The sequence below is a fragment of the Alternaria arbusti genome, assembly GCF_024043155.1.
Source record: "Alternaria arbusti strain BMP 1465 chromosome Unknown scaffold_14, whole genome shotgun sequence".
Taxonomy (NCBI): domain Eukaryota; kingdom Fungi; phylum Ascomycota; class Dothideomycetes; order Pleosporales; family Pleosporaceae; genus Alternaria; species Alternaria arbusti.
This window is the reverse complement of record NW_026249954.1, coordinates 807,721-832,011: the sequence shown is the minus strand read 5'-3', so window position 1 is coordinate 832,011 and position 24,291 is coordinate 807,721. Positions and strand designations below refer to the sequence as shown.

The following is a 24,291-nucleotide window of genomic DNA, read 5'->3' as shown; positions in this document are numbered from 1 at the left end:
CTTGACGTGCAGTCAAAAGATTGTTAAGTCGTTCCTGGCTGGCTCAACTGTGGATAGCCTTGCGACTTGTACGTATTGACACCGATCTAAAATCCTACGCAGGTAGCATGCGTTGAATCTACGTTTACTCTTCCTCTTGTATTGTGTTCGTGACCGTGATATCGAATATCTATCTGTCATGGTTCACGTCGAAGAGTCTCTTCAACTCCCCAGAGACTTTGAAGGTGCGCTACCACACAATCTGCAGTTCTCCTCATACTGATCACTATTATAGGTTTTGGCGAAGATGGTCATGACGCACAATGGCCAAACGGCGCCCGCATAGCAGTTTCCTTTGTACTTAACTATGAAGAAGGTGGCGAGAGAAACCCCATGGATGGCGATGGCATTAGCGAACCCTACCTGTGGGAGAAAGGCCCTTCGGGCGGTGGCAGGGAACAGCGCCATTTGAACGGCGAGGTAAGTTCTGGCTGTACTAACTGCATTTGAGACATACACTGACTTCGTACGTCTACCTCTGCAGCAAGACTACGAATATGGTAGCAGGTGCGGCGCTTGGCGGATACTACGCCTTATGAAGGAGTTCGGCTGGAACATGACCCTGTGGGCCATTGCAGTGGCCATGGAGAGAAATCCTACGTTTGCAAAAGCTTGCGTAAGAGACGGCCATGAAATTGGGGCTCATGGGTATAGATGGCTAGACATATGGGACTATTCACTTGAAGACGATAAGGCGTATATCAAGAAGACATGCAAAGCCTTGGAAGCGGCAACTGGTACGTCCTACCCGATGCCAAACATCTTGTTCAATACTGACGCGCATACAGGCGAATTTCCGGTAGGAGCATACTTCGGCCGAGGCACGCCAAATACAGCCAGCCTGCTCCCAATCATGTGGAAAGAAATGGGTCACAAAATGCTCTACACATCGGAAGTTTATAATGAAGACTCGCCATATTGGATCGATCTTCCCTGGGAGAAGCAACTGCCTGAATCGGAGAAAGAGGGCCTGTTGATGATGCCGTACAACTACGATTGTAAGCCGCATCTCTACATGACAACATGGCCGATTTGATCTAGTAACATGATTTAGGCAACGACGGAAAGTTTCACATGCTCCCTGGTTTCGTAAGCTCAGCAGGTGCAGTGTACGAGCAGTATCTCAAGGATACGTTTGACTGCTTATACAGAGAAGGCGGTAAGATGATGACCATCCCTTTGCATTCTAGAATAGCTGGTAAGCCAGGAAGGTCGGAGAGTCTGAGAAACTTCATGAACTATATTTCAAGGAAGGAACATGTGTGGGTTGCGACACGCAGGGACATTGCGAAACACTATCGCGAGACTTTTCCTTATAAGTTTGGGTCGAAGACTGGTTGTTCATAGATCTCTTCGTACCTATGGATCTGGATCGAAATGATTATTTGGCCACGCGGATCATGGGCTAGAAGGTATAACAGCCCTCCAAACGTACCCAGATCATGCATTTGGGTGCGCCGATTTCTTACTACACGTGCCACCTGGGCAACCTGGCAAACCAGTCGTGGGGACGCCGCATGGTCTTAAAGGACACATGCAGTCGCTAGAATCGAAATCCCAGATGCAGAGAACCTGTCGTATTCGCTGGATATGCCCGTGCCCGTGAAAACCTGTTGAGTCTTTACTCAGGTACACTATCACCTTTTTGGACAGGTCAACGCACTAGCCTCATTCTTGATCTTTTTGCCCGTCGGCTTCTTTCCTCCCGACGCGTTATCGTCTTATCATCGAAGATCTGCCGTTTTCCCAGCATTGCGAAACCTTGCATAGATAGATGGCTGATAGGAATATTTGTCTGCCGCAATGACGAGATGCGCAATTTGTAGAGGCGATCAAGATGTTTATAGCCTGGCAATCACCTCCCGCCGAACAACCGAGGCTCGAATTGGTATTTGCTCAGGCGTGAGTATTCCTGCGCGGTCATGTCTCGCCTTCTGCAACAAGGCAAGGATGTTTTGAGTTCTCCAAAAACCCTCAAAGTCATAGCGCAAGATACCAGCGATCAAGGCGAAGTACGTTATAACAAAGACCTCCTTCCCAGTCCTCCTGGTAAGCCTTGAAATGCATCTTTCAGCATCTCCAAAAGTTAACACAATGCAGAAGATCGGAGATGGCGCTGGCAACATTACTTTGCATACTATCTGACCATGACATTCAGTCCATCCTCGTACAACCTCGGCGCATCTCTTGTCTCAATCGGTTTACTCTGGTGGCACGGCATGATTGCTGCTATCATCGGCTCCGCCATTCTCACCGTTCTGGTTGTGCTCAATAGTCGCGGCGCTGTCAAGTACTTTCTTGGCTTCCCTGTGTATGTCCGCGCAGCTGCTGGCGTCAGGGGAGCGAGTTTGTATATCGTCGTACGAGCTGTGGTTGCAATCATTTATTTTGCGACGCAGACCTACTATGGAGGCCGTATCACGTCGGTGTTCATGCGGGGTATATTTGGAAAGGGTTACAATGATATACCAAACCGCCTCCCAGAGAGTGCGGGGATCACGAGTAGAGATTTGCTGAGCTTCTTCTTGTTTTGGATGGTAGGTAATGTCCACCTTTCTCTCGTTCAAGTCCAAGGCCGACTGAGTATGCTAAAATTAATAGGTTAGTGATATCCATGTACGAACTGTATGTGAGACAAATACTGACTTCGTAAACTCATCTTTAGGCGCAACTACCAGTCATGTTCATTCATCCCACGGTACTTCGACACCTCTTTGTTGTCAAAGCTATCTATACAACGATTGCACTCTTCGGGGTGCTCGCTTGGGTAATCAGTGCCAATGGGGGCAAAATTGGAAGTTTTACGTACACGACCAAGCAGACTCAGCTCTCGGGCTCAGCTCTGATCTGGCCCATGATACAAGCCATCAATTCCGTTATGGGCGCTCTGGCGCCAGTGCTTATCAATCAGCCTGATATAGCGCGATACGGACATTCCTACGGCGATGTGACATGGAGCCAGGGCTTCGGTATTCTTACCAGTAAAGTACTGGTCATGTTCCTGAGTACCGCAACGACTGCAGCCGCTACACAAGTCCTTGGCCAAAGCTATTGGAACGTATGGGATCTCTACGACGCCATCTTGGATCAATATTGGACTGCTGGAGCTAGAGCAGGGATAGTATTTGCGTCTTTCGGTATGATGCTCGCTGTACTTGTCACCAATGCAGGAAGCAACTCGCTTCCCGTTGGTGCCGATCTTACAGGAATCTTCCCTCGATGGTTGACCATTGTGCGGGGCCAGGTACTCTGCGCAATTCTGGCACCCTTACTTGTTCCATGGAAGATTATCGCCTCGGCGACTGCGTTCTTGACATTCCTCGGAAGTTACACTGTATTTCTGATGCCGATCTGCGCGTGCATGATTGTCGACTACTGGCTCGTTCGAAAGGGTAACTTGCATGTTCCCTCATTGTACACGACTGCATCCGAAAGCCCGTACTCGTACTGCAAAGGCTGGAATATGCGCATGCTGGCTGCGTGGACAGCTGGGGTTGCCTTCACGGTCCATGGCGTCGCAGGGTCTTTGGATGCTGATTCTGTCGCCGAGGCTAGCAAGAATATGTACAAGCTTGGCTTTCTACTATCTCTGTTCATGGGCGGCTTGGTTTATTACAGCTTGTGCCTCATCTGGCCGGTGAAAATGGTGCCTCGAGGGGCAGGGGGAGAGCTGGGGTTTGAAGCGTTGGCAGCGAACGAAGGTTTCTTCGACGACGAGAATGTAGGAACTATCACGGGCGTACGGGAAGGCGAAGAAGTGCATGGGACGCAGCACGGCGCTGCGGATAGCAAAGGGTTTGTCTGTTAATTCCATGACATAGCTGTGAGTAAGCGCTGGAGGCTGTGGCCAAGTGTAACGTGACGTGGCGGGGCGTCGTACATGCAGGTGTGGCTGGTCGACAAGCTTGGACCACGCGCAACGTCACTGCCACTGCCGGGAGAGTGTGGGAGCTTCACCATGTCCAAGGCAAACATCTCAACGTCGACGCTTGGTGCTGCCTGACTCTGCTCGTTGTACCAACAGGCGCTACCATTGTTACCCCCAGTGAGCGCGACGACTACACCACCACCACCGACATGTGGGACGACGAGGACAACAATCCGTATGGATCCTTTGCCCGCCATGACTCCAACACGTCCGATATTCCTGGGCTAGCGTCGCCCGCTGCCCGTAAGGCTTCTACCTACCTACTGTCTGAAGCAACCGCCAGCATCACTAGCTGACATGATCAAGTGCCGTACCGCCCCGCGACGCCGCCCTCGGAGGCTTCGTCGCCCGCACAAGAATCGCCCGAGTATGTCTCTCAGCGCGACATGAGCGACGTCGACTACAACGAGCAGGACCAAGACCACGCAGACCCAAAGGCGCCTAAGAAGGGCGGGTACGATGCGCGCGTGGAACAATGGCTGTACGAGCACCCCGAGCAACTCGTCTTGATCACGAGCGCGGGCAAGGACGGTGTGAACTACATCCAGTACACCATCAACTGCGGTGTATGTTAGCCAGGCTGCTGGGGAGCCGCGCAGCTGACACATGAACAGGGCCTCGAAGTCAAGCGCCGATACTCTGAATTTGCATCCCTGCGCGCCGAACTGGTCAGACTTCACCCCACGCTCATCGTACCTCCCATCCCCGAGAAGCATACCATGGCCGACTACGCCGCCAAGCCGACAAAGGCGAAGGAGGATGCCGGTATAATAGAGCTGCGGAAGCGCATGCTGGCTGTCTTCCTTAACAGGTGTAGGAAGATGCAGGATATACTACAAGATGGCGTCTTCTGGCGGTTCCTCGATCCCTACACAAGTTGGGTAGGCTTCGTTCTCTTGTAGATACCAACCCCTTCAACTGACTTGCTTCTGTAGGCAGACGTACTCAACAGCCCGCCTGTTTCCAATATCCCCAAACAGATCCTCAAAGCACCTCCGCTCGATGCCGCGAACCCTTCCCAAGCCCACAGCTACCTTCCAGTCCCCTCGTCTTCCGCAAAATTGAAGTCAGGCGGTACCATATCTAGCTCGGGTACTCCTGTCTCACCAGCCAACAACGCAGCCCTACCTTCAGCAGCCGCGCATACGACACCGGGTCCTGCCATTTTCGGTCGTTTCCCTCCTGAGACGCGCAATATGTCGGAAGAGGAGTTGGATCCATACTTTGTTAGCTTCGAGAACTCGTCCAAAGACCTAGAACACCTGCTGCAAGGACCAATGGAGAAGGTCAACAGACGACTGCTCATGCACCTGGGCAATTGGGGAGAGGACATGGCAGATCTTGGCGCTCGATTCAATGCCTTTTCGCTATCTGAACAGACGCAGTCTCTCGCTGCAGCCATTGAAAAGACGGGACAAGCTGTCGACTCTACGTACATTGCGACGACCGAACTCTCTTCGTCTCTCAGCGCAGGCTTCTCGGAGCCTATGCGTGAGAGCGCGCAATTTGCCGGCATCGTACGTTCTACCTTGAGATATCGAGTGCTCAAGCGGATACAGGAGGACATGACAAAGGACGAACTTGAGAAGAAGCGCAATCTACTCGAATCCCTCGAACGCAGTGAAGCAGAGTCGAAACGATTAGAACAACATCTGAGTGGCGTCGGCCATCAACCTGCCCGAAGTCGCGCTGCATCCAACAGCTCACACCGAAGCATCGGCGAGGCGGAGCAACCACGTAGATCGGACGAGGATAGGGCGTCGATTGATTCCGACTTCCCACCTACACATGGCGACACACCATCCAGCGCACAGGGCGCACCTGATAATCAGTCACCGCCTAGTAGCCCGCACAAGAAGACTGCAAGTGGGAATTTCGTCACCAACAAGCTGTTTGGGTCCATTACACATGCTTTCAGGGGTATGGCAGACGTAGATCCTGAAAAGACTCGAAGAGATCAGATCGGCAAGACACGGGATAGTATGGTACAGGTAGGCTTAATATGTCATTTGTGAAGACACTTGGAGATACTGACCATTACGCAGCTCGAACAAGCGCTGACTGTGGCCGAGAAAGACACCAAAGACGCAAGTGCGGGTGTGATGAAGGACCTGCGACGATTCCAGAGCGAAAAGGAGGACGATTTACGGCGTTACATGGTATGTCTCGGTCTTTACCTAGTGCTCTTGAAAGCCGCTAAGAACAACTGCAGATGGAGTTCGCTCAATGTCATATCGATTGGGCGAAACGAAACAAGGCGGCTTGGGAAGAAGCTAAAGCCGAAGTTGAGAATATTGCGCCACAGCCCTCAGAAGAATACCCCAGGAGATCTGAGGACTTTGAAGCCCGAGAGCAGTGATGGCGCGTGCCATGTCTGTCTGTGTACACCTGGCGATGCATCCTTTGAGCGATTGCGCACCTGTATTGAATATGGCGAGTAGTAATTCAAAGTATAATAACAGTCGTTTGCTTTACCATGTACAACTACTCAGAACTACAACGTAGCTTCGTCGAACTTCAATCACCAGCTTATTGTGGAAATGTTCCCTTAGCTGCGCTCATTGAGCGTGCTGATAGGAGAGCATTCTGAGATCACTCTACACATATGACAAGGACGGTGATGTCTGAGCATGAGAATGCCAGCTGCCAGGGTGGTTTTATACGACAAGATAGCTCCATGGACGATACTGTGAAATAGAGCTCAACGCAATTCTACATAAGAGAGCTCCAGCAGCCTTGATCTCTTCCCCCTTGTTACGCTAACCATTTACACCCTGCTTCTAGTCAATGTGTTCTGTTACTGTTACATCGCCAAAAACCTACTTTTCCACGGATCCCCCAATCAGGCCTTCTTGCTCTTCTACACGGCTTCAACAATTGCGAACTCGGCAACGAGATTCAGGGACACAGGTCGCTTCGAACGTTGGATAGTATGCTGCTCACGGATTTGAGGGTTTGGAAAAGGACAGGGGTGAGGACTTGGAAGGAAACGCGACAGCGATCATGAGTACGGAAGGTATTAAGTGCAAGGGGTGGAGGAAGGCCAGGGATAAACATGGTTGCTCTGCGAGGATTGGATCAAACAGGACGGGTGATGCGCAGGCAGCGAGGACGACGGTCTGACTGGTGGCTAGTGACTGTGCAAGATATAGAGTAACGTCATCTCCCCATGGCCGCAAGTCATGACACAGGTTTGATAGTCTCAAAGAGGTCATCTGTATCCGTTCGTAGACACATAGGACTGGCAGTGGCCGGGGTAAACCATGTGGAAATCGGGTGAGTGGCAAAATAGTTGGGGGATCGTAAAGTCCATGATATGCATTGATGGTTAGCAGACAATTGATCTCAAACGCCATCCGTCTTGTCGTTCCCATCCGCAAGAGTTTTACAGGCGCTCGTAGATATACATGCCGATGCCCGCAGAAGCAACTCCGTATCCACCGTGAGGAAGAACCAGGCGAACCAGTAGTTGTAGAGAAACCGCCACTCGACTCCAGCCATGACCTTCGTAGTCATCATCAGTGTGCATCCGCTTATTTCTTGTCCTTCTTCGCACCGCCCTTGGACTTGGCTGTGCCCCGGAACTCCTTCATCCTGTTCTTGCGCTGCTTGCCTGTTGTCCAGTCAGTATGTGTCATGTATCGACATGCAGATCCATCGCCATAATTGCGACACCATGCATAGACGCAGGGAAGACGTACGCTGCTGCCTGCTGGCCTTCTCGACCTTGGTGGCCATGCCGTAGCGTACTAGCCTGTAGCGGGGCTCGAACTTCTTCATGGCTTCGGCGCTGTCATAGATAAGAGCGAAGCCGGTGCTCTTGCCGCCACCAAAGTGTGTCTTGAAACCGAATACGGAGACATCGTCCTTCTTGGCCTTATACAGCTCACCGAGCTTGCCACGGAGTTCGTCCTTGGAAACGTTTGCGCGGTTGGGGTGAAGGACATCGCTGTAGTATTCCCGTCAGACTCAATCCCCCGCAACTGTGTACTCGGCGTTTCCTGCACTTACACGACCATCTGACGACGTCCGAGGAGAGGGTTGCGGATGAACTTGCGCGTGCGCAGAGTAACTTGAGAGTCGGCCATGTTGGGAGGATTCGACCTGCAACACGACAATTAGCCGTGAGTCACAAGTACAATAGGGCGGGCTTGGGTCTGCAATGGACGTACTGGACAGAGATCGATCTTGCTGTTGTCGATTACCTGTGGTTAGCTGGCGGCAAGATGGAGATGTCGAATTTGCTGCGTCGTGTCGGCGGTCGGCAGTGCGCCTCGCTTAGTCTGCCAAGGCGCCCCGCTCCATAGTTACGTAAGCAGATGCGTGCTTGGATGTTCTTCCCTCTCGTCAAAATCAGAACATACAACTAGGCTGCACGACTAGGGAGGCTGAGACACATTGAAACATTCTAGCTTACGTGCCGAACAAAAACTATTGTCGCTTCCATGGACGCTCCATCCAACCTACCGCAGCTACTTATCTTGCAGCGCCAGTATTTCCAGCTGGTCGAACCACACCAATTAAGATGGCCAGATGATGCGATACTAAAAGCGCCAAACGTACAAGTGTGGCTCTTCCACAATCTGTTCGATGCAGCCAATATCACATCACTACCCCCGGGCCGCTATCGGTTGAGGATTCTCAAACAACTTGTCGCAAAACTCGAGAGGTCGATCACCGACCCGGAGGAGGATGTATGGTCTCCTATCTCCTCACCATGGCTTTGCCTTCGCTGTAGCCAGCCATCTATCAAGTCATAATAATCATCTTGCAATCGCAAAGATTCCATGCAGCACTTGCTGACCTTTCTCTTCGTCCCAATTATAGGAAATCTCAGATGACATTATGGAAGCGATGACTATTCTGCTTGTTGCTGATCTGCCCTCCGAAGCCGATGCAGCTCAGCAAAAAGCATTCGTGACGTACTCTTACCCCCATCATTCAATCGATGATAGCGTAACGCACGAACGTACGGTAACGCTACTTGAAGCGCGATCCGTCATCTCCTCGTCTGGAACGACTGGTCTCAGAACTTGGGAAGCCGCCTTGCTACTCGGGTCGCATCTCGCGTCCGAGGCTGGCCGACCGTTTGTATCCGGGAAGAGATTGTTTGAACTTGGCGCAGGAACTGGAATGCTGTCCATTCTTTGCGCGAAGCACTTGGGGGCGACCGGCGTGGTTGCCACAGATGGCGACGAGGCTGTTGTCGATGCCATCAGAACAAATCTTTTTCTCAACGGACTTGATGTCGATGACACGTCCCGGATTCAAGTGCGGACAGCCGCGCTGAGGTGGGGCCATCCCATTGACGCAGCGACCTTTCCCGAAGACTATGGCATGAGCGTACCAGATGTTGTAGTGGGAGCAGACGTCGTAAGTCATCGTCATTGCAGTCTCGTGGAGAAGTGGATCTGACAACGTCGCAGACATACGACAAGTCCGTCATTCCGCGATTGGTCTCGACTCTGGGAGAATTCTTCTACTTGAACCCAGCGCTCGAAGCTCTGATATCTGCGACGATTCGCAACGAAGAAACGTTCGAGACCTTTCTGAACGCGTGTAGTGGGTCTCTCCACGTCTTGTTTTCCTGGCCATGTTACGACATCGGGCGAGTTGTTGCTGACTTTTGTGGGGTAGGGCGGAACCGTTTCAGCTTCGAGCAGGTTGATTGCCCACCGGTGCCTGAACACCAACAGAAAGGGCCGTTCTATCCAACTTCGACCCCGATCCAACTGTGGCGTGTCACTAGAGGGCGATACATGGACGATGCGTTTTCTGTTTGAGACCAAGGTGTCGAGAGAGAAAACTCTTGACCGACATATGAAGGTACATAGACGCTGATGGTGGCGGATTGCAGCATAAAGAAAGGTGTGTATTTTGAAGCCTAAGAGATTTTCTGGTGATTCACCATGTTCGAGACGGTGAAGGCCCTTCTGAAGACCCGGTTGGCTCTTCTGTTGCGCGGCCGCTAGGATAGAGTTACGCGAGTAGACAATGGACCCGCATCTAGTTATGCACAGTCAAAAGTCACACAACCGGAGTGCTTCAGAGATGCGAATTATCGGCAAGGAACACACTCTATGTATAGCGGCTCGCAAGCCGACTGGTGAGCTGGATGAAGCCGCGAAAAAAGCTGTTCAAAGCCCGACTAAGGCGTGGTGAGTCGATTGCGAAAGAGGAGCCGCGCCCGGTTACCGAACGGAAGGCTGTGATAGATACGCAATATGGCTTCATTGTGTTGAGAGAGCTCGCAACACAGAGCAGGCGTGACGGTGTCGCGTCAGCGATACGCACCCGAGTGGGCAGTGGTGTGTAGTGATGGTGCCCGCTGCGAGTCGCACCGAGTTGCACAAGAACGTGGACCTTTGGCGGTCTTCCCGTGTGCATGCTCGGCCCGCAATTCGCTGCAACACGACGGCTGCGACGTTTCCATGCACAGCGCTGCAACGGCGAAAGGATGCACTATGGCCAGGCTTCCCCGCCGTGGCTACACCGGCAAAGATTAAGTTGTAGCAAGGCACCGTGGTGGATGCGAGTGGGGGGTAGTAGGGAGGAGTCAGCGGGCAGCGGGTGCCGCTATGGCGTGCTAGATGATCTCAATGGCTCCATCGTGATGGCTATCACGAATCATCCCCACACGCGCAACCATATCCCGACCGCATATCTAGGCCGTCGTCGTCAACCATGTTCTAGAACTGCCCTCAGGTACTCGCAGGCGCCGGTCTCGTAATTACTTATTGACCGCAATCCCGCACTCCTCTTGCTATCGATCTCGGATACATTGCTTGTTATCCTGCCGCTGAAAGCCGCCTGCCTCGTGGAAATACTCGGCTTTGCTGTCTCTCACGAACTGCTGCTTATCGCCGCGCACCCCAGCCCAGCCCAACCCGCGCATCGTTCCCGGAACTATACTGCACTCTATCCTTCCTTCCTTCCTTCCGACGTCGCACGTCCCGTGTCTGTTGAAGTAAGCTCGTTCTCCTGGCTTCTTGGTGTCGCCTCTCAACCTCGTCGATCGATCAAGGCCCCTTCTTGTACATCGTCACGATCTAGACACGCACTATCGTGTTCCTGGCTAAGACGTTGGCGCAGAACCCAAGCGATAAGGATCCTAAACAAAGCCACGCACGAACCTTCCGTCATATCAGCAGCTGGTACTCGGCGGCCTGTGTCACCGCTTCTTTGCTGCCCTACTTCCAGCCCTGTAACGACATCGTGCACCGTGCACCGTGCGCGATTACCACAGTGAGGCTTTTAAAGTTCTTCTGCATCCATCATGGCCACACATCACGTTCGTCACCCGTCTCATCAATCCAAAAAGTCGCAGCCAGCGCACGCACGGCCCTCTAGGCCTCTGTCAAAGCGGACCCAGTCCCACGGCACCAAAGCCGCCTCCAAAGCCGTTCATTACAAAGAGACTGCATCCGACGAGGACGAGGACTCAATGGCCGTGAGTTTTTTGAACTACTGGTATGTTGTCGTCATCCGAGTCCTCGCGACTGCGCACTAATCTTGTGTTGCAGCACCGTCTGCGAGAAGCAAATTATTGTTCCCAGTAACTCTGTGCTCTATTGCTCGGAAAGGTATGGCCCACACCCACTCTATGATGCACAGGCCACCTACTGACATGCACACGTAGCTGCAAGAAAAAGGACACCGAGAAGAGCCTTACCTATTCATACGATCATTACTCACCGCCAACTACGCCATTTGCCAACTTCACGTTCGACGAGTTTGCCTTTCGCGACATTGTACCTCAGCGCTCCCCCACTCAGCCTGAGTCAAAACGCTCGTCATGTGCCTTCTCCGACATCTCGTCAGACGATAACAGCGTCGACCGGTGTCAGCGTTTCGACTCGGAGGCATCAAAATATCTCCGCAAATTCCAATCGCCTGCCTACTTCCCCGATACCGTTCGACCGCGCTACAGCCGTAGCTCTACTTCACAAATCAGCTTTAGCGCCGCCCCCTCGCTGTCACACACCCCAGCCTCGTCAGTGAGCTACTCGCTGCCATACACGCCCGCCACTACGCGACCTCTTCCACCCAGGACTAAGCCGTCGCATAGTGGGTCTTACGGAGCCAAATCAATTGACCTCGTTACCCCAGTGACGGCTCCATCGAGTCCAAAGTCCTATTCGCACAAATCGGCGGCTTCCATATCAAGGACGTCTGCTAGTACAATTGAAGGCGAGATCTTCTACGCCAAGTCACCAGTTCCTGAGCCATCATTCGCTAGTGGCAGTCTTGGTCGATTACTTGCTTCAACACCTCGTTAAACAAGTGCTGTCTCGAGGACGCTTGATCACAAATCGCCCCTCGGGTTTTTTAACACAACCTTTTCTAATAGCAGGCCACGAGCGCTTGGCTATGCGGGCGTAGCCTCGATACTCTTGGGACATGTACATTTCGTTTCCACAACAAAAGTCTTTTGGTCATCGCGTAGATGGCCCTCCTTTGCGAATAGCGATATACCAACAAGCCTTTAGATCTCATGGAGAAATTAGGATGCATGTAAGTAGATAGAAACAATGAATAGATGTCAGTGCCAATGTCACGCACATTCAATCTATGCAACCGTCTCCGCAATGTAGGCTAGCATTGCCCGCCACCATCACTGCAGCCTTTCATTAAGAAGGCTATAGATCCGAGAAGAAGAAATTGGGATAACAAAGCCGGCGAATCTGGTAACTCCCCTCTACCAGTGTCCACCGAAAGCGTAATAACGACCAGCCTTCCATAGCCTTCTCAACAACCTCAAACATTCGTTGCATCTCCTTATCCGAACTTTCCACACCCCTGCAATCTCCTCGTCATCTCATACTTTCCATATACGCAACGGTCTTGTAATTTGTCGATCACGACTAAGTATACACGCAACATAGAAGAGGAGAGCGTATAGAAAGGTTAGTCATCAGCGAAGGTGTAGAATCTCCTGAACACTTACTATTCACAAGAGCTATGCCGAAAAGAGTAAACTTGGGCTTATCCTACCCCGCAGCTGCATGGCTGCGACTCGCACAGTGAAGGGGAGGGGGCAGGATGATCAAGAAGCTCACAAAAAGTGTGAAGACTTTGTGGACTCTGGCGTCATTAAGGCCGGCAATGGTAGACATTTACATCAACAGATAAATAACGCCTCTCTTTATGGCAAGCAGACCTGCATCCTATATGGACTATGAATTAAGTAAGGAATGTATGTACAAACGCCACCGCATGCAAATAAGGAACGCTATGCTATGCAATACCTCATCCGGAATCCTGTAAATACACATTATCGGATGTTTCTCGTGATCCTCCCTCTCCAATCATCATCGTTTGTAGTAGAGCGCAGTGCTTATAACCCGCAGTTACTAGTAGCGACCTGAGCGTACTGGGCATCGATACGTCCCAGAGCCGCAGCCTGGCCGTTTGTAAGCTCGTCCATGGCTGCCTTGGCGAGGTTGAAGCCTTGAGCAGCATGGTCGACGGCGAGAACGTAGATGGTCTTTCCGTTGTAGGTAACGCCGTAGCATGTACCACACTAGTATGTATTGTTAGACAATGAAGATGAGGAAATGTAGTAAGTGTACGTACCTGTGGGCTGTTCCATCCAGCAACACCCATATATCCACCGATTTTAGGGAAACCAGCAACGTTGGCTTGAGTTTGCCAGTTGTACTTTGTGATGAGGCCGTTGGAGCCGTCCGAGCAGGCGAGCGAGGTCAAGGCGCGGCTGCCGTCATCGTAGCCAGTATCGTAGCTGACAGTGATGGCCGAAGCCAGACTGGCAAAACCAAGGATTGCCGCTGAGGTGATGCTGGAGAACTGCATGATTTGTTGGTAGATGGGTAGAGGCTTAGAGAATGGAGGTTTGGAAGTCGGAGGGCTGGTTACTGATGATGCGTGTCTTGCAGTTGCGAGTACATTGCCATTTATACCATCCGCCATGTCGAAGCCTCCACTCTACGATCCGAGGCTTCCACCTCGTCTTTCGTCACGATGGCAATCTTTACAGGGTGCCCAAGCGCGAACGCGAGCGACATCCCGGAATGACTTACCATTTCGACAGCACTAGCTTCAGCGGTCAAAGCAGATGACCATGAAATAGCGGCGTTTGGTGTAGGTTAGCACAGATAAGCTTATAGCGCCAAAAGACACGAGAATTAATGCGGAGAGTTGCGATATTTTTGGCACGCTAGCAGCGGGAGAGGCTTTCACTAGCTATAAACGGTCCAGTAGACGAGGAAAAGGCCCGGAGATACGGATGGTTGCATTCAATGTGCCATAATAAGTAGCCACGGACAGCGATCAATAAAACGATGCTGCACCCCACCGGCACGCGTGCACGATAAATCTCACGAGATTTAGGTATGATGTCGTGACCGGACGGGGTCTGAAGGCGACGCACGTATAGTCTCGGAAGTGGCGGCAGCCAAAGCCACGTCGACGAACACGGAATCTGACTACCACCGTCAGAGCGTCACACACGATGCAGTAATTGTTGTTGCTCAGGGGAGGACGTCGTCGAGTTCGCTGTCCGTTAGGGTAGCGCTCACACCAGCAACGATTACCTTGGTCAGCAGATGAACCTTGGAAGCGTCGATTCACCGCCCATGCAGACCCCCATTTCGGCATTCACGACACGAGATACAACCGTAGCGTTTTCCAATTGAAGTTCGACCAGAATGTTCTCCCTGGGAGCTGCGATCTCGTGAGAGCGGAGCCTTGACCTTGGAACACAGCCGCGGAGCAAAGCGTCGGTTCATTCGGTATACCAGGCCCGTGGACGCTTTGACTTCCGAAGGCACGAAGCAACCAGGTGCAGATAGAACCTTGGAACGGTCGCCACGCTTTGCGCAACGGAAGAAGGTGCCGAGGAAGCTCGGTGGTATGTCATGAGATCTGGTCGTTCGGAAGATGTGTGGCAGCGCCGAGTGCAGCACCAGAAGCTGTTGACGCTGTTGCTTGTTGCGCTAGTCTTTCGGGTGACGGAGAATTTCTCAAAGCGGAGCCAACGGCTCGTTAGCTACCTACGCTCCAGATATCGCGATGGTAGGTGTCCACTGTCACGGCAGTCGCTATGGATCCACGCATGTTACGGGTGAGATGACAGGGCGGAAATAGCGCACGACTTCCGTGCACGCTCTCCAAAACATCTCGCGTTCCATCAACGACCAACAGCGAGTTTCATCCCTTGGCCAGAAACGCATTTGCCATGGAAATAAGGGTCTGGTCTTAGCTCCTGGACAGCCACAGGATCGGCCTCAGGCTCGAAACAGCCATACCCGAGCGGCAAGTGGCTCAATACAGGCGCCCATGGCAAACATAGCCAGTAGCAGACCTCTGCATTGTGACATGTTGACCGCCCTGTTTCCCCAGATCTCGCTTCAAGCGTTCAGGCGTCAAGAAAGCGTGCCTTCGCGACGCCTGAAGTCTCGGAGGTGTTATGGCATGGCACGCGTATACCGATTGATCCGCTCAACAGGCGGCAACTGTTTCTCTATATACTATATAATGGACGCAAATGTGCTCATTTGGCTCGGCAGGCAGGTCCACGTTCTTCTCTTCTCACTACCAATTACACACCAAGACAACCTTCGTTTCTACCCGCATTTTCTTAATTCCCAAACGAGCTAGTCTCTTTACCAACAAACCAACCATAATGCATTTCTCAACCATCTTCGCTGCTTCGGCCATGGCCAGCGCTACCTTCGCAATGGATCACAAGGTCATTGTCGGCAACAAGGCTGGCGATCTTGTCTTCAAGCCAGACAGCCTCAAGGCCGCTGAGGGCGACACTGTCACCTTCTCGTTCTGGCCCAAGAACCACTCTGTCGCTCAGGCTACCTTCGCCAACCCTTGCCAGGTAAGATTCTCCATATACGAACTGCGTGTGGGACATACACTGACTTCGTACGTCCAAATTTAAAGCCTATGGACGGTGGCTTCTTCTCCGGTTTTGTTCCGACATCTGATATGGAGAGCGTCGCCAGCACAACCTTCACCTATGAGGTCAAGAATGCTTCAGCTCCCGTCTGGTTTTACTGCTCTCAGGGCATGCATTGCCAGAATGGCATGGTCGGTGTTATCAACCCCCCGTAAGTTTTCCACTTATCTTGTAGTCGCTTGCTTTCACTGACATTGTCTAGGGCGTCTGGTCCCAACACTCTTGATGCATTCAAGAACGCTTCTGAGAAGGCCACCGAAAACGTATCGCCTACATCAACCGCCGGCACTGGTGGTAAGCTCAACGAAAACGGTACTTCAACATCCGAGTCACCTTCACCTTCTTCAGCAACAGGTGCTGCGTCCCATCTCGCTGGCAGCGCTGTGTTCGCGGGTATGACGGGTCTGTTCACCTTCTTCATGCTCTAAGCGATCGAGCTTGTAGTGCGAAGCAACTGTTATACCCCAGCAAAGATGGAACGAAGCTCTGGCAGACAATGTGCATTAGTATGGTGGAACACCATCAAGAGAAAGTGGCAAAGTATAGGTATTCTTGGTGTTAATTGTATATGAGTATTGAATGAACTAGTCAAAACTCCAACTATGTACGATCGTGTAGTGAGCACTGCTAATTGGGTAACGTACAGAGCTGCATACATGTTGGTCATAGCAGCATGACTGCTAAACGATGGCGGAGTCTAGGTGGCCTGTTAAGAGTCAGCGAAAGCTGTCGAAAACAAGCAGAAGTGTAATGTGAGGTTGAAATGCAAATCAGACATCCAAGGAAGGTATTCGCGCTCATTGACCATCTAAAGTAGGTTCGATTGATGGCTAGCGTGGAAACTGCGAATGTGGAATGCTTTTCATCATGGTGCAGGGACGGGAAGTTGGGAGAGCAGTAGTACTTACAAGAGCAAGTGCTCAAAGCAGAGAAACTGGTGTCAATGAGCATGCGACACAGGGGCGAGCGCTGGATACGCTTGCAGCTGCAGAAGAAGAAGAAGAAGAAGAAGCACGTGAACTGAAGCAGAGTGCAGGAAGCTAAAAACTTTTAAGTGGACCCGACCGGGGTTATGTTTCGCCGGGGCCGCAGAAACTTGTTGATGTTCAGCGCATGCATGCGCTTGTAATGCCGGACGTGGCTTCTAGAGGAACTGCCTGGACACAATCACTCAGAGCTATGCCCCGGTCTCGACATGTTGTTGTCACATGTTCGTTGTGTGGGCTAGTGTTCCGATAGGGCTCACAACTCAATCACAACCTTGCGAAAGCTGACACCCTCCTTCTGCTTCTTGTAGCCCTCCGCCACAGCGTCGAGTCCCTTTCCAACTACCAGTGGTTCTGGGCTAAGGTACGTGCACGAAGTCAGTGTATGCCTCACACGCACTTGGTACATAGATACTTACACAGCTTTTAGTGTACCCCTTTCCAACGCCTCTGGCACCCACCGAGCCCAGACAACGTCACCGACGTACTTGTCCGCCAGCGCTACACTTGGACCGAAGACGCTTGTGCCCTCGATACCTTTTGGAAGGCCCTCTGCATCAGGCAGCACAGAGCCATAACGTCCACCGAGCTTCTCGTATACTGGTGCCCAGGCAGCCGCAGCATCCGGTGTACCAATGGCGTCACAAACACCCGCGAATTCCGTGCCTTCGAGAGCGGCGATGATGTCGTGGGCGACCTTGGGGTCCTTGTAGTCAAAGGCTGCTGTTGCGCCCAGGCCTTTGAGCTTCTCTAGGTTGTGCTTGCTCGCTACGCTGACGACCTTTACACCGGCACCCGCGGCTAGCTGAATTGCAGTCGCTCCAACGCTGCTCGAGCCGCCCCATACCAACACTGATTTGCCCGTAGAAGAGGGGTTGGAGGATGGCAAGGGTAACGCGAGGGTCTCCTTCTTGAAGAGGCATGCGGCGGCAGTGGAGACGGCAAGAGGTAGCACCGAGGCCTCGGCGAACGTCATGTGCGATGGAATCTTTGATACGACGAGCGCGTTGCAAGCAGTGTAGAGCTGAAATCCACCGTGCGCGGGGTCGTTAGTCACGAGTGAGAACGCGTGTCTGTACCATGCTGTTAGTTCACAGCCCCGCGGAAGCTCTCAAGGTTGAAGGCGGAAGACGAACCCTAGCACCCGGTCGCCCTTGGTAACGTGTGTAACGCCCTCGCCAACTTCGTGCACCTCACCAGCGACGTCAGTACCACAGACGTTGGGATACTTTTGCAGGAAGATGCCGTAGTCCTGGATTTTCCCTGCTCTAATTAGCAACTCATTCCTACTAGAAAATGCAGATACTCACAATCTACGGGGTTAACGGCAACGGCGTGGTTCTTAATAACAACCTCGCCCTTGCCTGCCTTTGGCATGGGAGCTTCCTTGACCTGGAGCTGGCCCTTTGCTTCTGGGATCCATGCTGCTTTGTTTGACATGATGGTGGTAATTCTTGAAAGATATCGTTTCTTGGGAGCAGAGTACAGACACAGATGTGAGGCAAAAACGATGGCTTGTACCTAACTAACGAAAGAAGAGACAGCACCGGTGTACGACGGCGCAACACGCTCGCCGATGCCGTCTACCCACCTTCGATTACTGAGCCTCGGTAGATCTCCAGTTCATGCACACAGATCGAACCCCACATTACGCTTTGTTTCCGAACGTGACTACAGATCTGTTTAGCATGTTAACTGGTGAGCTGGTTATGCGGTGACGTTATCTGAGCAATGATGATGTATAGCGCTATGTCATCGTTGGTGGATTTAAACGGAGTTTGGCCGGCTTGTTCCATGCGCACGGTTCGAGCCGGGGAGTGCCACGAGTGAACACCAACAGAAACGAGAACAAAAAGAAACAGTAGAGTAATATGAGATTAGGTTGCGGGTTAAAAAGAGTTTCGGTTTCGGAGTACTATTTGGATTCTACGCAATCGCGTTCTTGCTCTGACACGTGGCTATTTAGTTACTGCTTGGAAGCCTAAATTGCATGTGATTTGGGTCCTCGAACAGACTCGATGTCTTCTACTTCATTCATACATTTCAGGTCTTCCCCTTGCGATCTATATACAAATCATTGTTGAACCCTGGCTACTCACGCCAAGATTCGAGTCAAGAAGGTATACATGCAACAGGTTGTGCTTGCAAGTAGCTCTCTGCATAGTTCGCTCTATCTGTTAATTCTTCTTTTGGTTTTATTGGACAAGACAAGCTTTTAGCCTGGAGTGTATTCTCTCACATTGCGATTTTTTTGCGGGGCATGCGGGCGTGTGTAGATACAGACTCAATTACACATCAACAGCTTGTTGTCACCCCATACACAATATTGTCTATCACAGCCTGTAATTCATAACGGCCCATTGCTTTAGAGATTGCAATAGATTCAGGGACTGCATGAGGCTACTCTGGATGCGATCATGAACTTGTTAATGTCTGGTATTTGCTTAACCTATCAAGCGTAAAAGGCGAGATGTGTTAGGTATTCCAATTCATCTCGGCTCCTTATTCCAAAACTGTTGGCTTATGTTGTCCTGCCTCATTTACGATCTCTGCAGATTTCATGTGCCTCCTGTTCGGCCGAGCGTTGTCATAGGTGTGCAGCGTGTACGCCACCAAAATTTCTCAAGAAGCAGCCTGTCCAGGGCTCCGTAGGCTGCTGCCACAACTCGGCCACTCGTGCGCGGCTTAATATTGGGAGGTATGAAGCTCCAGGTCCTCTCCTACCAGGAAATCGAGAAGTTAAGTAAGTGACAAAACCGCGGCAAAGGCCTCGTAAAGGCTGAGAGAGCGATAAGCGTGCTGCCGAGTCATTTGTGACGCGTATTAAGCCACCGTCTGATTCAAGCGCCAATGCCCCGACAAGCGCAGTAGGTAGCAACACCAACCAATGTGGAGTGGCATTGCAACGGCGCAGCCGAAGCAGATGGCCATGCCGCACTCCGATTGACTTTTGTTGGTTTTCCACCACTACAACCACCCTGCTACGAAACCGTCCGTGAGCGCCTCGCCGAAACGCCCGCGTACTGCGATGCTTACTTGGCCTCGCTGATCTGCATCTCGCAATCGGTCCTGCGACCTGATCCCCACCATCCTCATCAACTACCTAGACAGCGACTCTCCGCCGGCTTTCCTCGCGTTCCAAGATACCTTCTTCGCCACGATGAAGCTACCTCCCATCGCGGTAGCCTGTCTTTCCGCTCTCGCCATAGACTCATGCAGCAACGTCATCGCGCAACGCCTCAAAGCATGGAACGAATCTAAGCCCTTCGTCTTCGACCGCGTCCTCTTTACCCAGTTCGCCATCATGGTCGTACTCACCGCGCCCATCAACTACCACTGGCAGAATTGGCTCGAGCGCGCGTTTCCGGGCTGGAAGACCGTCAAGCAAACAAGGGCTGTAGGCGAAGGTGAAGAGGAGAAGGGCATAATGCTGAGAGGTGATGGAGAAGGAAAGGGCATTGTGGAAGAAGAGGTTAGAGTGAGGAACTGGTGGAATATTTTCAAGAAGTGGTTTACGGACGTGAGTGGCCTATGCTCCAATTGTGGTGACGGATTAAAGCTTACGAGATACAGTGCATAACCATGGGCGCGCTACTGAACCAGTCAATGTTCCTGATTCTGATTGGTCTCATGAAGGGCAAGACAGTTGCGATGATTGGGCAGGACTTCAGAAACGTAAGTAGGCCCTCTGCCGAAGGGCTGCTGTGTGCAGTGCTAATACTTAAAACAGGAGCTCTTCGGTCTCATCTTCGATTCGTACAAGGTCTGGCCGATTGCCAACTTCTTTAGCACCACCTTCATCCCTGTCGAGCGTCGTATTGTCTTCCTCAGCTTCTGCGGTTTACTGTGGAACATATATCTGAGCCTGGTGGCAGCTCGATTGTAGACGTACCAAGACGCAACATACCAGATTCCGCTTAGAATAAACACAAGGAAGATGAGGACTGCGTTACGCTGGTATCTAGATCAAGTAGACATGTTACCACTCTTCGGCCCCTTCTTCCAAGCTTCCATAACCGCTGCCCAATATTTGTTCTCGTCCTCCCTGATATGACCACAGTGCGGACTTTTCTCAAACTGCACCTTTGTCACATCCCATCCCTTTGCCTTGGCAAGATCAGCGTGCTCATCTGCCTCCTCAAACCGAACCATCGTATCCGAACGACTATACAAATACAGACGCGGTACATTGGTATCAAACACCGATTCATCGTTCAGTTCTCGGCAGAGAACTACCATCATATTCTCCCTTCCCGTAGTCTTGTCTGCAATAAATGTGAGGACAAGGAGAAGATGAACCAGCGCCCCACCAAACCAACCCCAAAACGTGTTTCTGGGAAGGGACGCGGAAATGGCTGCATGGCTCTGCATCCACGGGCCTTTGGTCGGACTGGAATCGAGAATCTGTGCTTGCATTGGTAGCACTGTACCATACTTCTTTTTCCATGCTTTTGCAAATTCATTGACTTGATTTCCGCCGCCGTTTGAGAAACTATGGACAAGGATGCGTCCTCCTGAAGCGGTATGTTCGGCTACAAGATCTGTTGTTGGCTCGAGCAAAGTGGCGTAGGACGAGGTACGGCGGAACATGTCTGGGGTGAAGCATCGTACCAGCAGGATGCGGGATGTTGGGAAAAGCTTCTGGTAGGCAAGTGTGTATTTGGCGATGTGCTTTGCGGCCGCAGCGTTCCAAGTGAAGAGTAGGATGAGCGGAGTTTGCTCTGCGAGTTGGGATAGGTATGATGATGATGTCCAGAGATATGTGTTGTGACCTATCTTTTGAAAATCGGATAGCGGTGTTACTATGTCTGCATTGGGTGGAGAGGCTGATGGCTCCATTGCTGCGTGTGAACAAGGAAGCTGGTATGATGAGGTATATAGACACCTAGGCAGAGATGTATACTACATTGCGTCTTATTAGCTAATTGTCAACGACGCGACGACCTTCTTTAGAGCAGGTCTTCGAAACACAGCCTCGAAAGAACACGCTTCCTCGTAATTCACGTACGATTTGCTAGTAATGATACGGCCATAGAGCGAGCAGGTTGCTTCATCAGCTGAGCCAGAGAACACAGAGACGTTAATTGGTAATGACATAAAAGTCCTTCTTAGGAATGCACGTTTAATAGCACAAGTTGAATTCACGACCTTGGCGTAGAAGAGCAACCGAGCCGAGGTACCACCATTATTGGCTATTTACGTCCACTCTCGCAACACGCACCGAGTTCAATCTACGCGACTTACACTTTTGAGTTCTGAGGCTATGGGGCCTTGCATTGTGCGGTCTGACATGCTGGTGCCTAAACCGCAGTCTGGTTCTGACCCAACGCCCATGCAGCTGTGGGGCTCACCGTTGCACCCGCCTGCGCCACCCCGATAGCGATGCTTACGCCGCCCTCGCCCACCGCTGCACTCTATCCTGCAGCAAATCTGATGCCTGATTACTTGGAAGTAGAGGTAGCTGTTGAGCGTGTAGTCTGATGTGAAGTGAGAAGATGATTGGAAATAGTATATGGGAGAGCTCAGCTTGACATGTATTTATCTAGTGGGTCACTTCTCGTCCCCTGCCACAAGCGCCGCCTCCTGCGATGCCATATGCGACTTGTGCGCATGCTTGTTGATTGTCGTCTGTATCCCATTGCCATGGCCATGGCCGGCGGAACGTCAGGTACTTGTGGAGCGGCGGGCGTATTATTTGCTCCTTTCCTGCCCAATTTGAGCGACAGTAGTATGAAAACAGCTGCGATCAAGATGGCTAGCAGTAGCATAATCTTCCTCTTGATGCTGCGCTTCTGGTATCCAGAGGCGACGTTGAGCTCCTTGTCGGCTTCTTTGACGTCTCGCGACATGTTCTCTACATTGTAATCTATGCGATCGAGCATGCTGCCCTGATCGATGACCATGGTCTGCAGCTCTTGGAAGATGTTTGCTAGCTCGATGATGCCTTGGGCGATGTCTTCGATTTCGCGCTCGCGCTGAGCAATGATTGCTTGATTGGGGTCGTGGCGCATGCGCTGTTGCTTTGTCTGGAGGAGAGTGGACTGGGAGAAGGAGCGATCGGCGTCCGACTCTTGCAAGGCAGGGTCGTTGTAGGGGTTTTGGACGGGTGTTGCAACGCGGAAGGGCGAGGTGAAGCCGCCAAGGTCGCGTAGTTCTCGACAGACTGTTAGCATAGCCAGGGCTGTGAGGCGGGGGTTGTCTCACTCTTGAGGTAGGCAGCCTGCTTCTTGCGGAACATGGCACTGACATGGCCAACGCGGGTTGCCAGTGCGATTTTGAGGTTCTGGGCCATGACGTCTTCGCCCTGGGCGATGCTGCCCTGCTGTTTTGCGTCGCGGACCATGGCGTCTATGCGCTTGATGGCTTGCTGGCACTTTTGGAAGAGGCGCGTGATGGCCTGGGTGAGATGCTCAATGTCGCGCTCCTCGCGCCTCTTGACGTCTTCGTCATCGAAGCCAGGCAGCACGTGCTTCTGGTGCAGCTGGTCGAGCTTGCGTGTCTGCGTGGCGATGTCGGCGAGGTGCTGGGTGATTTCGTCCTGCACGTCGAGCCAGCGCGGAGGCAGCAGGTCCATCTCAATCACGGCGTCGCCGTCGTCGTGGTAGGCGCCGCTGGACATGAGGCCCTGGCGCTCCTCGGACACGCGCGTGCTGTCGCCCAGGCCATTGGAGCGCGGGCGGGCATGGCGCGTCTTCTGCTGGGGGTGGTGGGCGTAGGACTGGCGGTAGGATATGAAGAGGTTGGTTCGGTCCCGCCACATGCTGGGCTGGCGAGGGTCAACCTGAGAGGACGGCCAGACTGTGAGTGACGGCCGCTTCGCAGGCGTGTCGGCGGCTGAGGTGCGGTGCGCCGGCGAGGGAGCCGCCTTCCCGCTCTGGGCGACGCTAGGCCAGCTCCCCAACAGACGGCCGTCTGACAGCCTGCTCCACTCCAGCCCATCTTGCCCAGCCGCAAACACTACGGGACCCTCCTTCACACCACACCTGCGCCTCTGCTCTATCCACCACCCCAGCCCATCGTCGCCCAGCAGCCCAGCACCCCTTCACCCTCGCACCCACCACCCAGAGACAACATGGTGTGTAGCCCCGCCCCGCCCGCGCGCCCTCGCACATACCCCGCCCTGCAAAACACGACGACCGCACGCCCGCCCCCAGCCCGGCGCATTGCTAACACTGCCATCTAGGCCGATTCTCTCACCGAGGAGCAGGTCTCCGAGTTCAAGGAGGCCTTCTCTCTGTTTGTAAGTGGCCGCCCAGCCCTGCCTGCCCACCAACACCAGCTAACCACCTTGTGATGCAGGACAAGGACGGCGATGGTCAGTACTCTCCGTCGCCTGCACCACCCACACCTTGCCCCCCTGGGAGCGCCCTCGTTCCTGCCCACGCAACCGCACTCCGCACTAGACACCC

At 52.4% G+C, this 24,291-nt stretch overlaps 9 protein-coding genes across 9 annotated transcripts; 5 read left to right on the top strand and 4 right to left on the bottom strand.

The window, feature by feature from the left end:
* Positions 1–1,961: 1,961 nt before the first annotated feature.
* J4E86_008846 (uncharacterized protein) lies at positions 1,962–3,847 on the top strand (the record flags this gene model as incomplete). Its single annotated transcript, XM_051449355.1, has 3 exons — positions 1,962–2,088; positions 2,140–2,576; positions 2,705–3,847. 3 exons carry the CDS (start codon positions 1,962–1,964, stop codon positions 3,845–3,847), a joined length of 1,707 nt encoding a protein of 568 aa, XP_051299774.1.
* A 269-nt stretch (positions 3,848–4,116) lies between these two features.
* J4E86_008845 (uncharacterized protein) lies at positions 4,117–6,326 on the top strand (the record flags this gene model as incomplete). Its single annotated transcript, XM_051449354.1, has 6 exons — positions 4,117–4,210; positions 4,274–4,533; positions 4,582–4,848; positions 4,903–5,958; positions 6,013–6,126; positions 6,180–6,326. The coding sequence occupies 6 exons, from the start codon at positions 4,117–4,119 to the stop codon at positions 6,324–6,326; spliced, it is 1,938 nt and encodes a 645-aa protein (XP_051299773.1).
* Positions 6,327–7,500: 1,174 nt separating this feature from the next.
* Positions 7,501–8,055, bottom strand: J4E86_008844 (uncharacterized protein; the record flags this gene model as incomplete). The annotated part of the gene is made up of 3 exons (XM_051449353.1): positions 7,501–7,580; positions 7,669–7,916; positions 7,979–8,055. 3 exons carry the CDS (start codon positions 8,053–8,055, stop codon positions 7,501–7,503), a joined length of 405 nt encoding a protein of 134 aa, XP_051299772.1.
* A 3,188-nt stretch (positions 8,056–11,243) lies between these two features.
* Positions 11,244–12,246, top strand: J4E86_008843 (uncharacterized protein; the record flags this gene model as incomplete). Its single annotated transcript, XM_051449352.1, has 2 exons — positions 11,244–11,417; positions 11,620–12,246. 2 exons carry the CDS (start codon positions 11,244–11,246, stop codon positions 12,244–12,246), a joined length of 801 nt encoding a protein of 266 aa, XP_051299771.1.
* A 1,058-nt stretch (positions 12,247–13,304) lies between these two features.
* On the bottom strand, positions 13,305–13,780 carry J4E86_008842 (uncharacterized protein; the record flags this gene model as incomplete). Its single annotated transcript, XM_051449351.1, has 2 exons — positions 13,305–13,490; positions 13,544–13,780. The coding sequence occupies 2 exons, from the start codon at positions 13,778–13,780 to the stop codon at positions 13,305–13,307; spliced, it is 423 nt and encodes a 140-aa protein (XP_051299770.1).
* Positions 13,781–15,611: 1,831 nt separating this feature from the next.
* J4E86_008841 (uncharacterized protein) lies at positions 15,612–16,324 on the top strand (the record flags this gene model as incomplete). Its single annotated transcript, XM_051449350.1, has 3 exons — positions 15,612–15,815; positions 15,881–16,047; positions 16,099–16,324. 3 exons carry the CDS (start codon positions 15,612–15,614, stop codon positions 16,322–16,324), a joined length of 597 nt encoding a protein of 198 aa, XP_051299769.1.
* Positions 16,325–17,138: 814 nt separating this feature from the next.
* J4E86_008840 (uncharacterized protein) lies at positions 17,139–18,322 on the bottom strand (the record flags this gene model as incomplete). Its single annotated transcript, XM_051449349.1, has 4 exons — positions 17,139–17,241; positions 17,302–17,955; positions 18,019–18,145; positions 18,193–18,322. The coding sequence occupies 4 exons, from the start codon at positions 18,320–18,322 to the stop codon at positions 17,139–17,141; spliced, it is 1,014 nt and encodes a 337-aa protein (XP_051299768.1).
* A 1,720-nt stretch (positions 18,323–20,042) lies between these two features.
* On the top strand, positions 20,043–20,768 carry J4E86_008839 (uncharacterized protein; the record flags this gene model as incomplete). Its single annotated transcript, XM_051449348.1, has 3 exons — positions 20,043–20,402; positions 20,456–20,557; positions 20,613–20,768. The coding sequence occupies 3 exons, from the start codon at positions 20,043–20,045 to the stop codon at positions 20,766–20,768; spliced, it is 618 nt and encodes a 205-aa protein (XP_051299767.1).
* Positions 20,769–22,404: 1,636 nt separating this feature from the next.
* Positions 22,405–23,642, bottom strand: J4E86_008838 (uncharacterized protein; the record flags this gene model as incomplete). Its single annotated transcript, XM_051449347.1, has 2 exons — positions 22,405–23,036; positions 23,087–23,642. The coding sequence occupies 2 exons, from the start codon at positions 23,640–23,642 to the stop codon at positions 22,405–22,407; spliced, it is 1,188 nt and encodes a 395-aa protein (XP_051299766.1).
* Between the last annotated feature and the right edge of the window lie 649 nt (positions 23,643–24,291).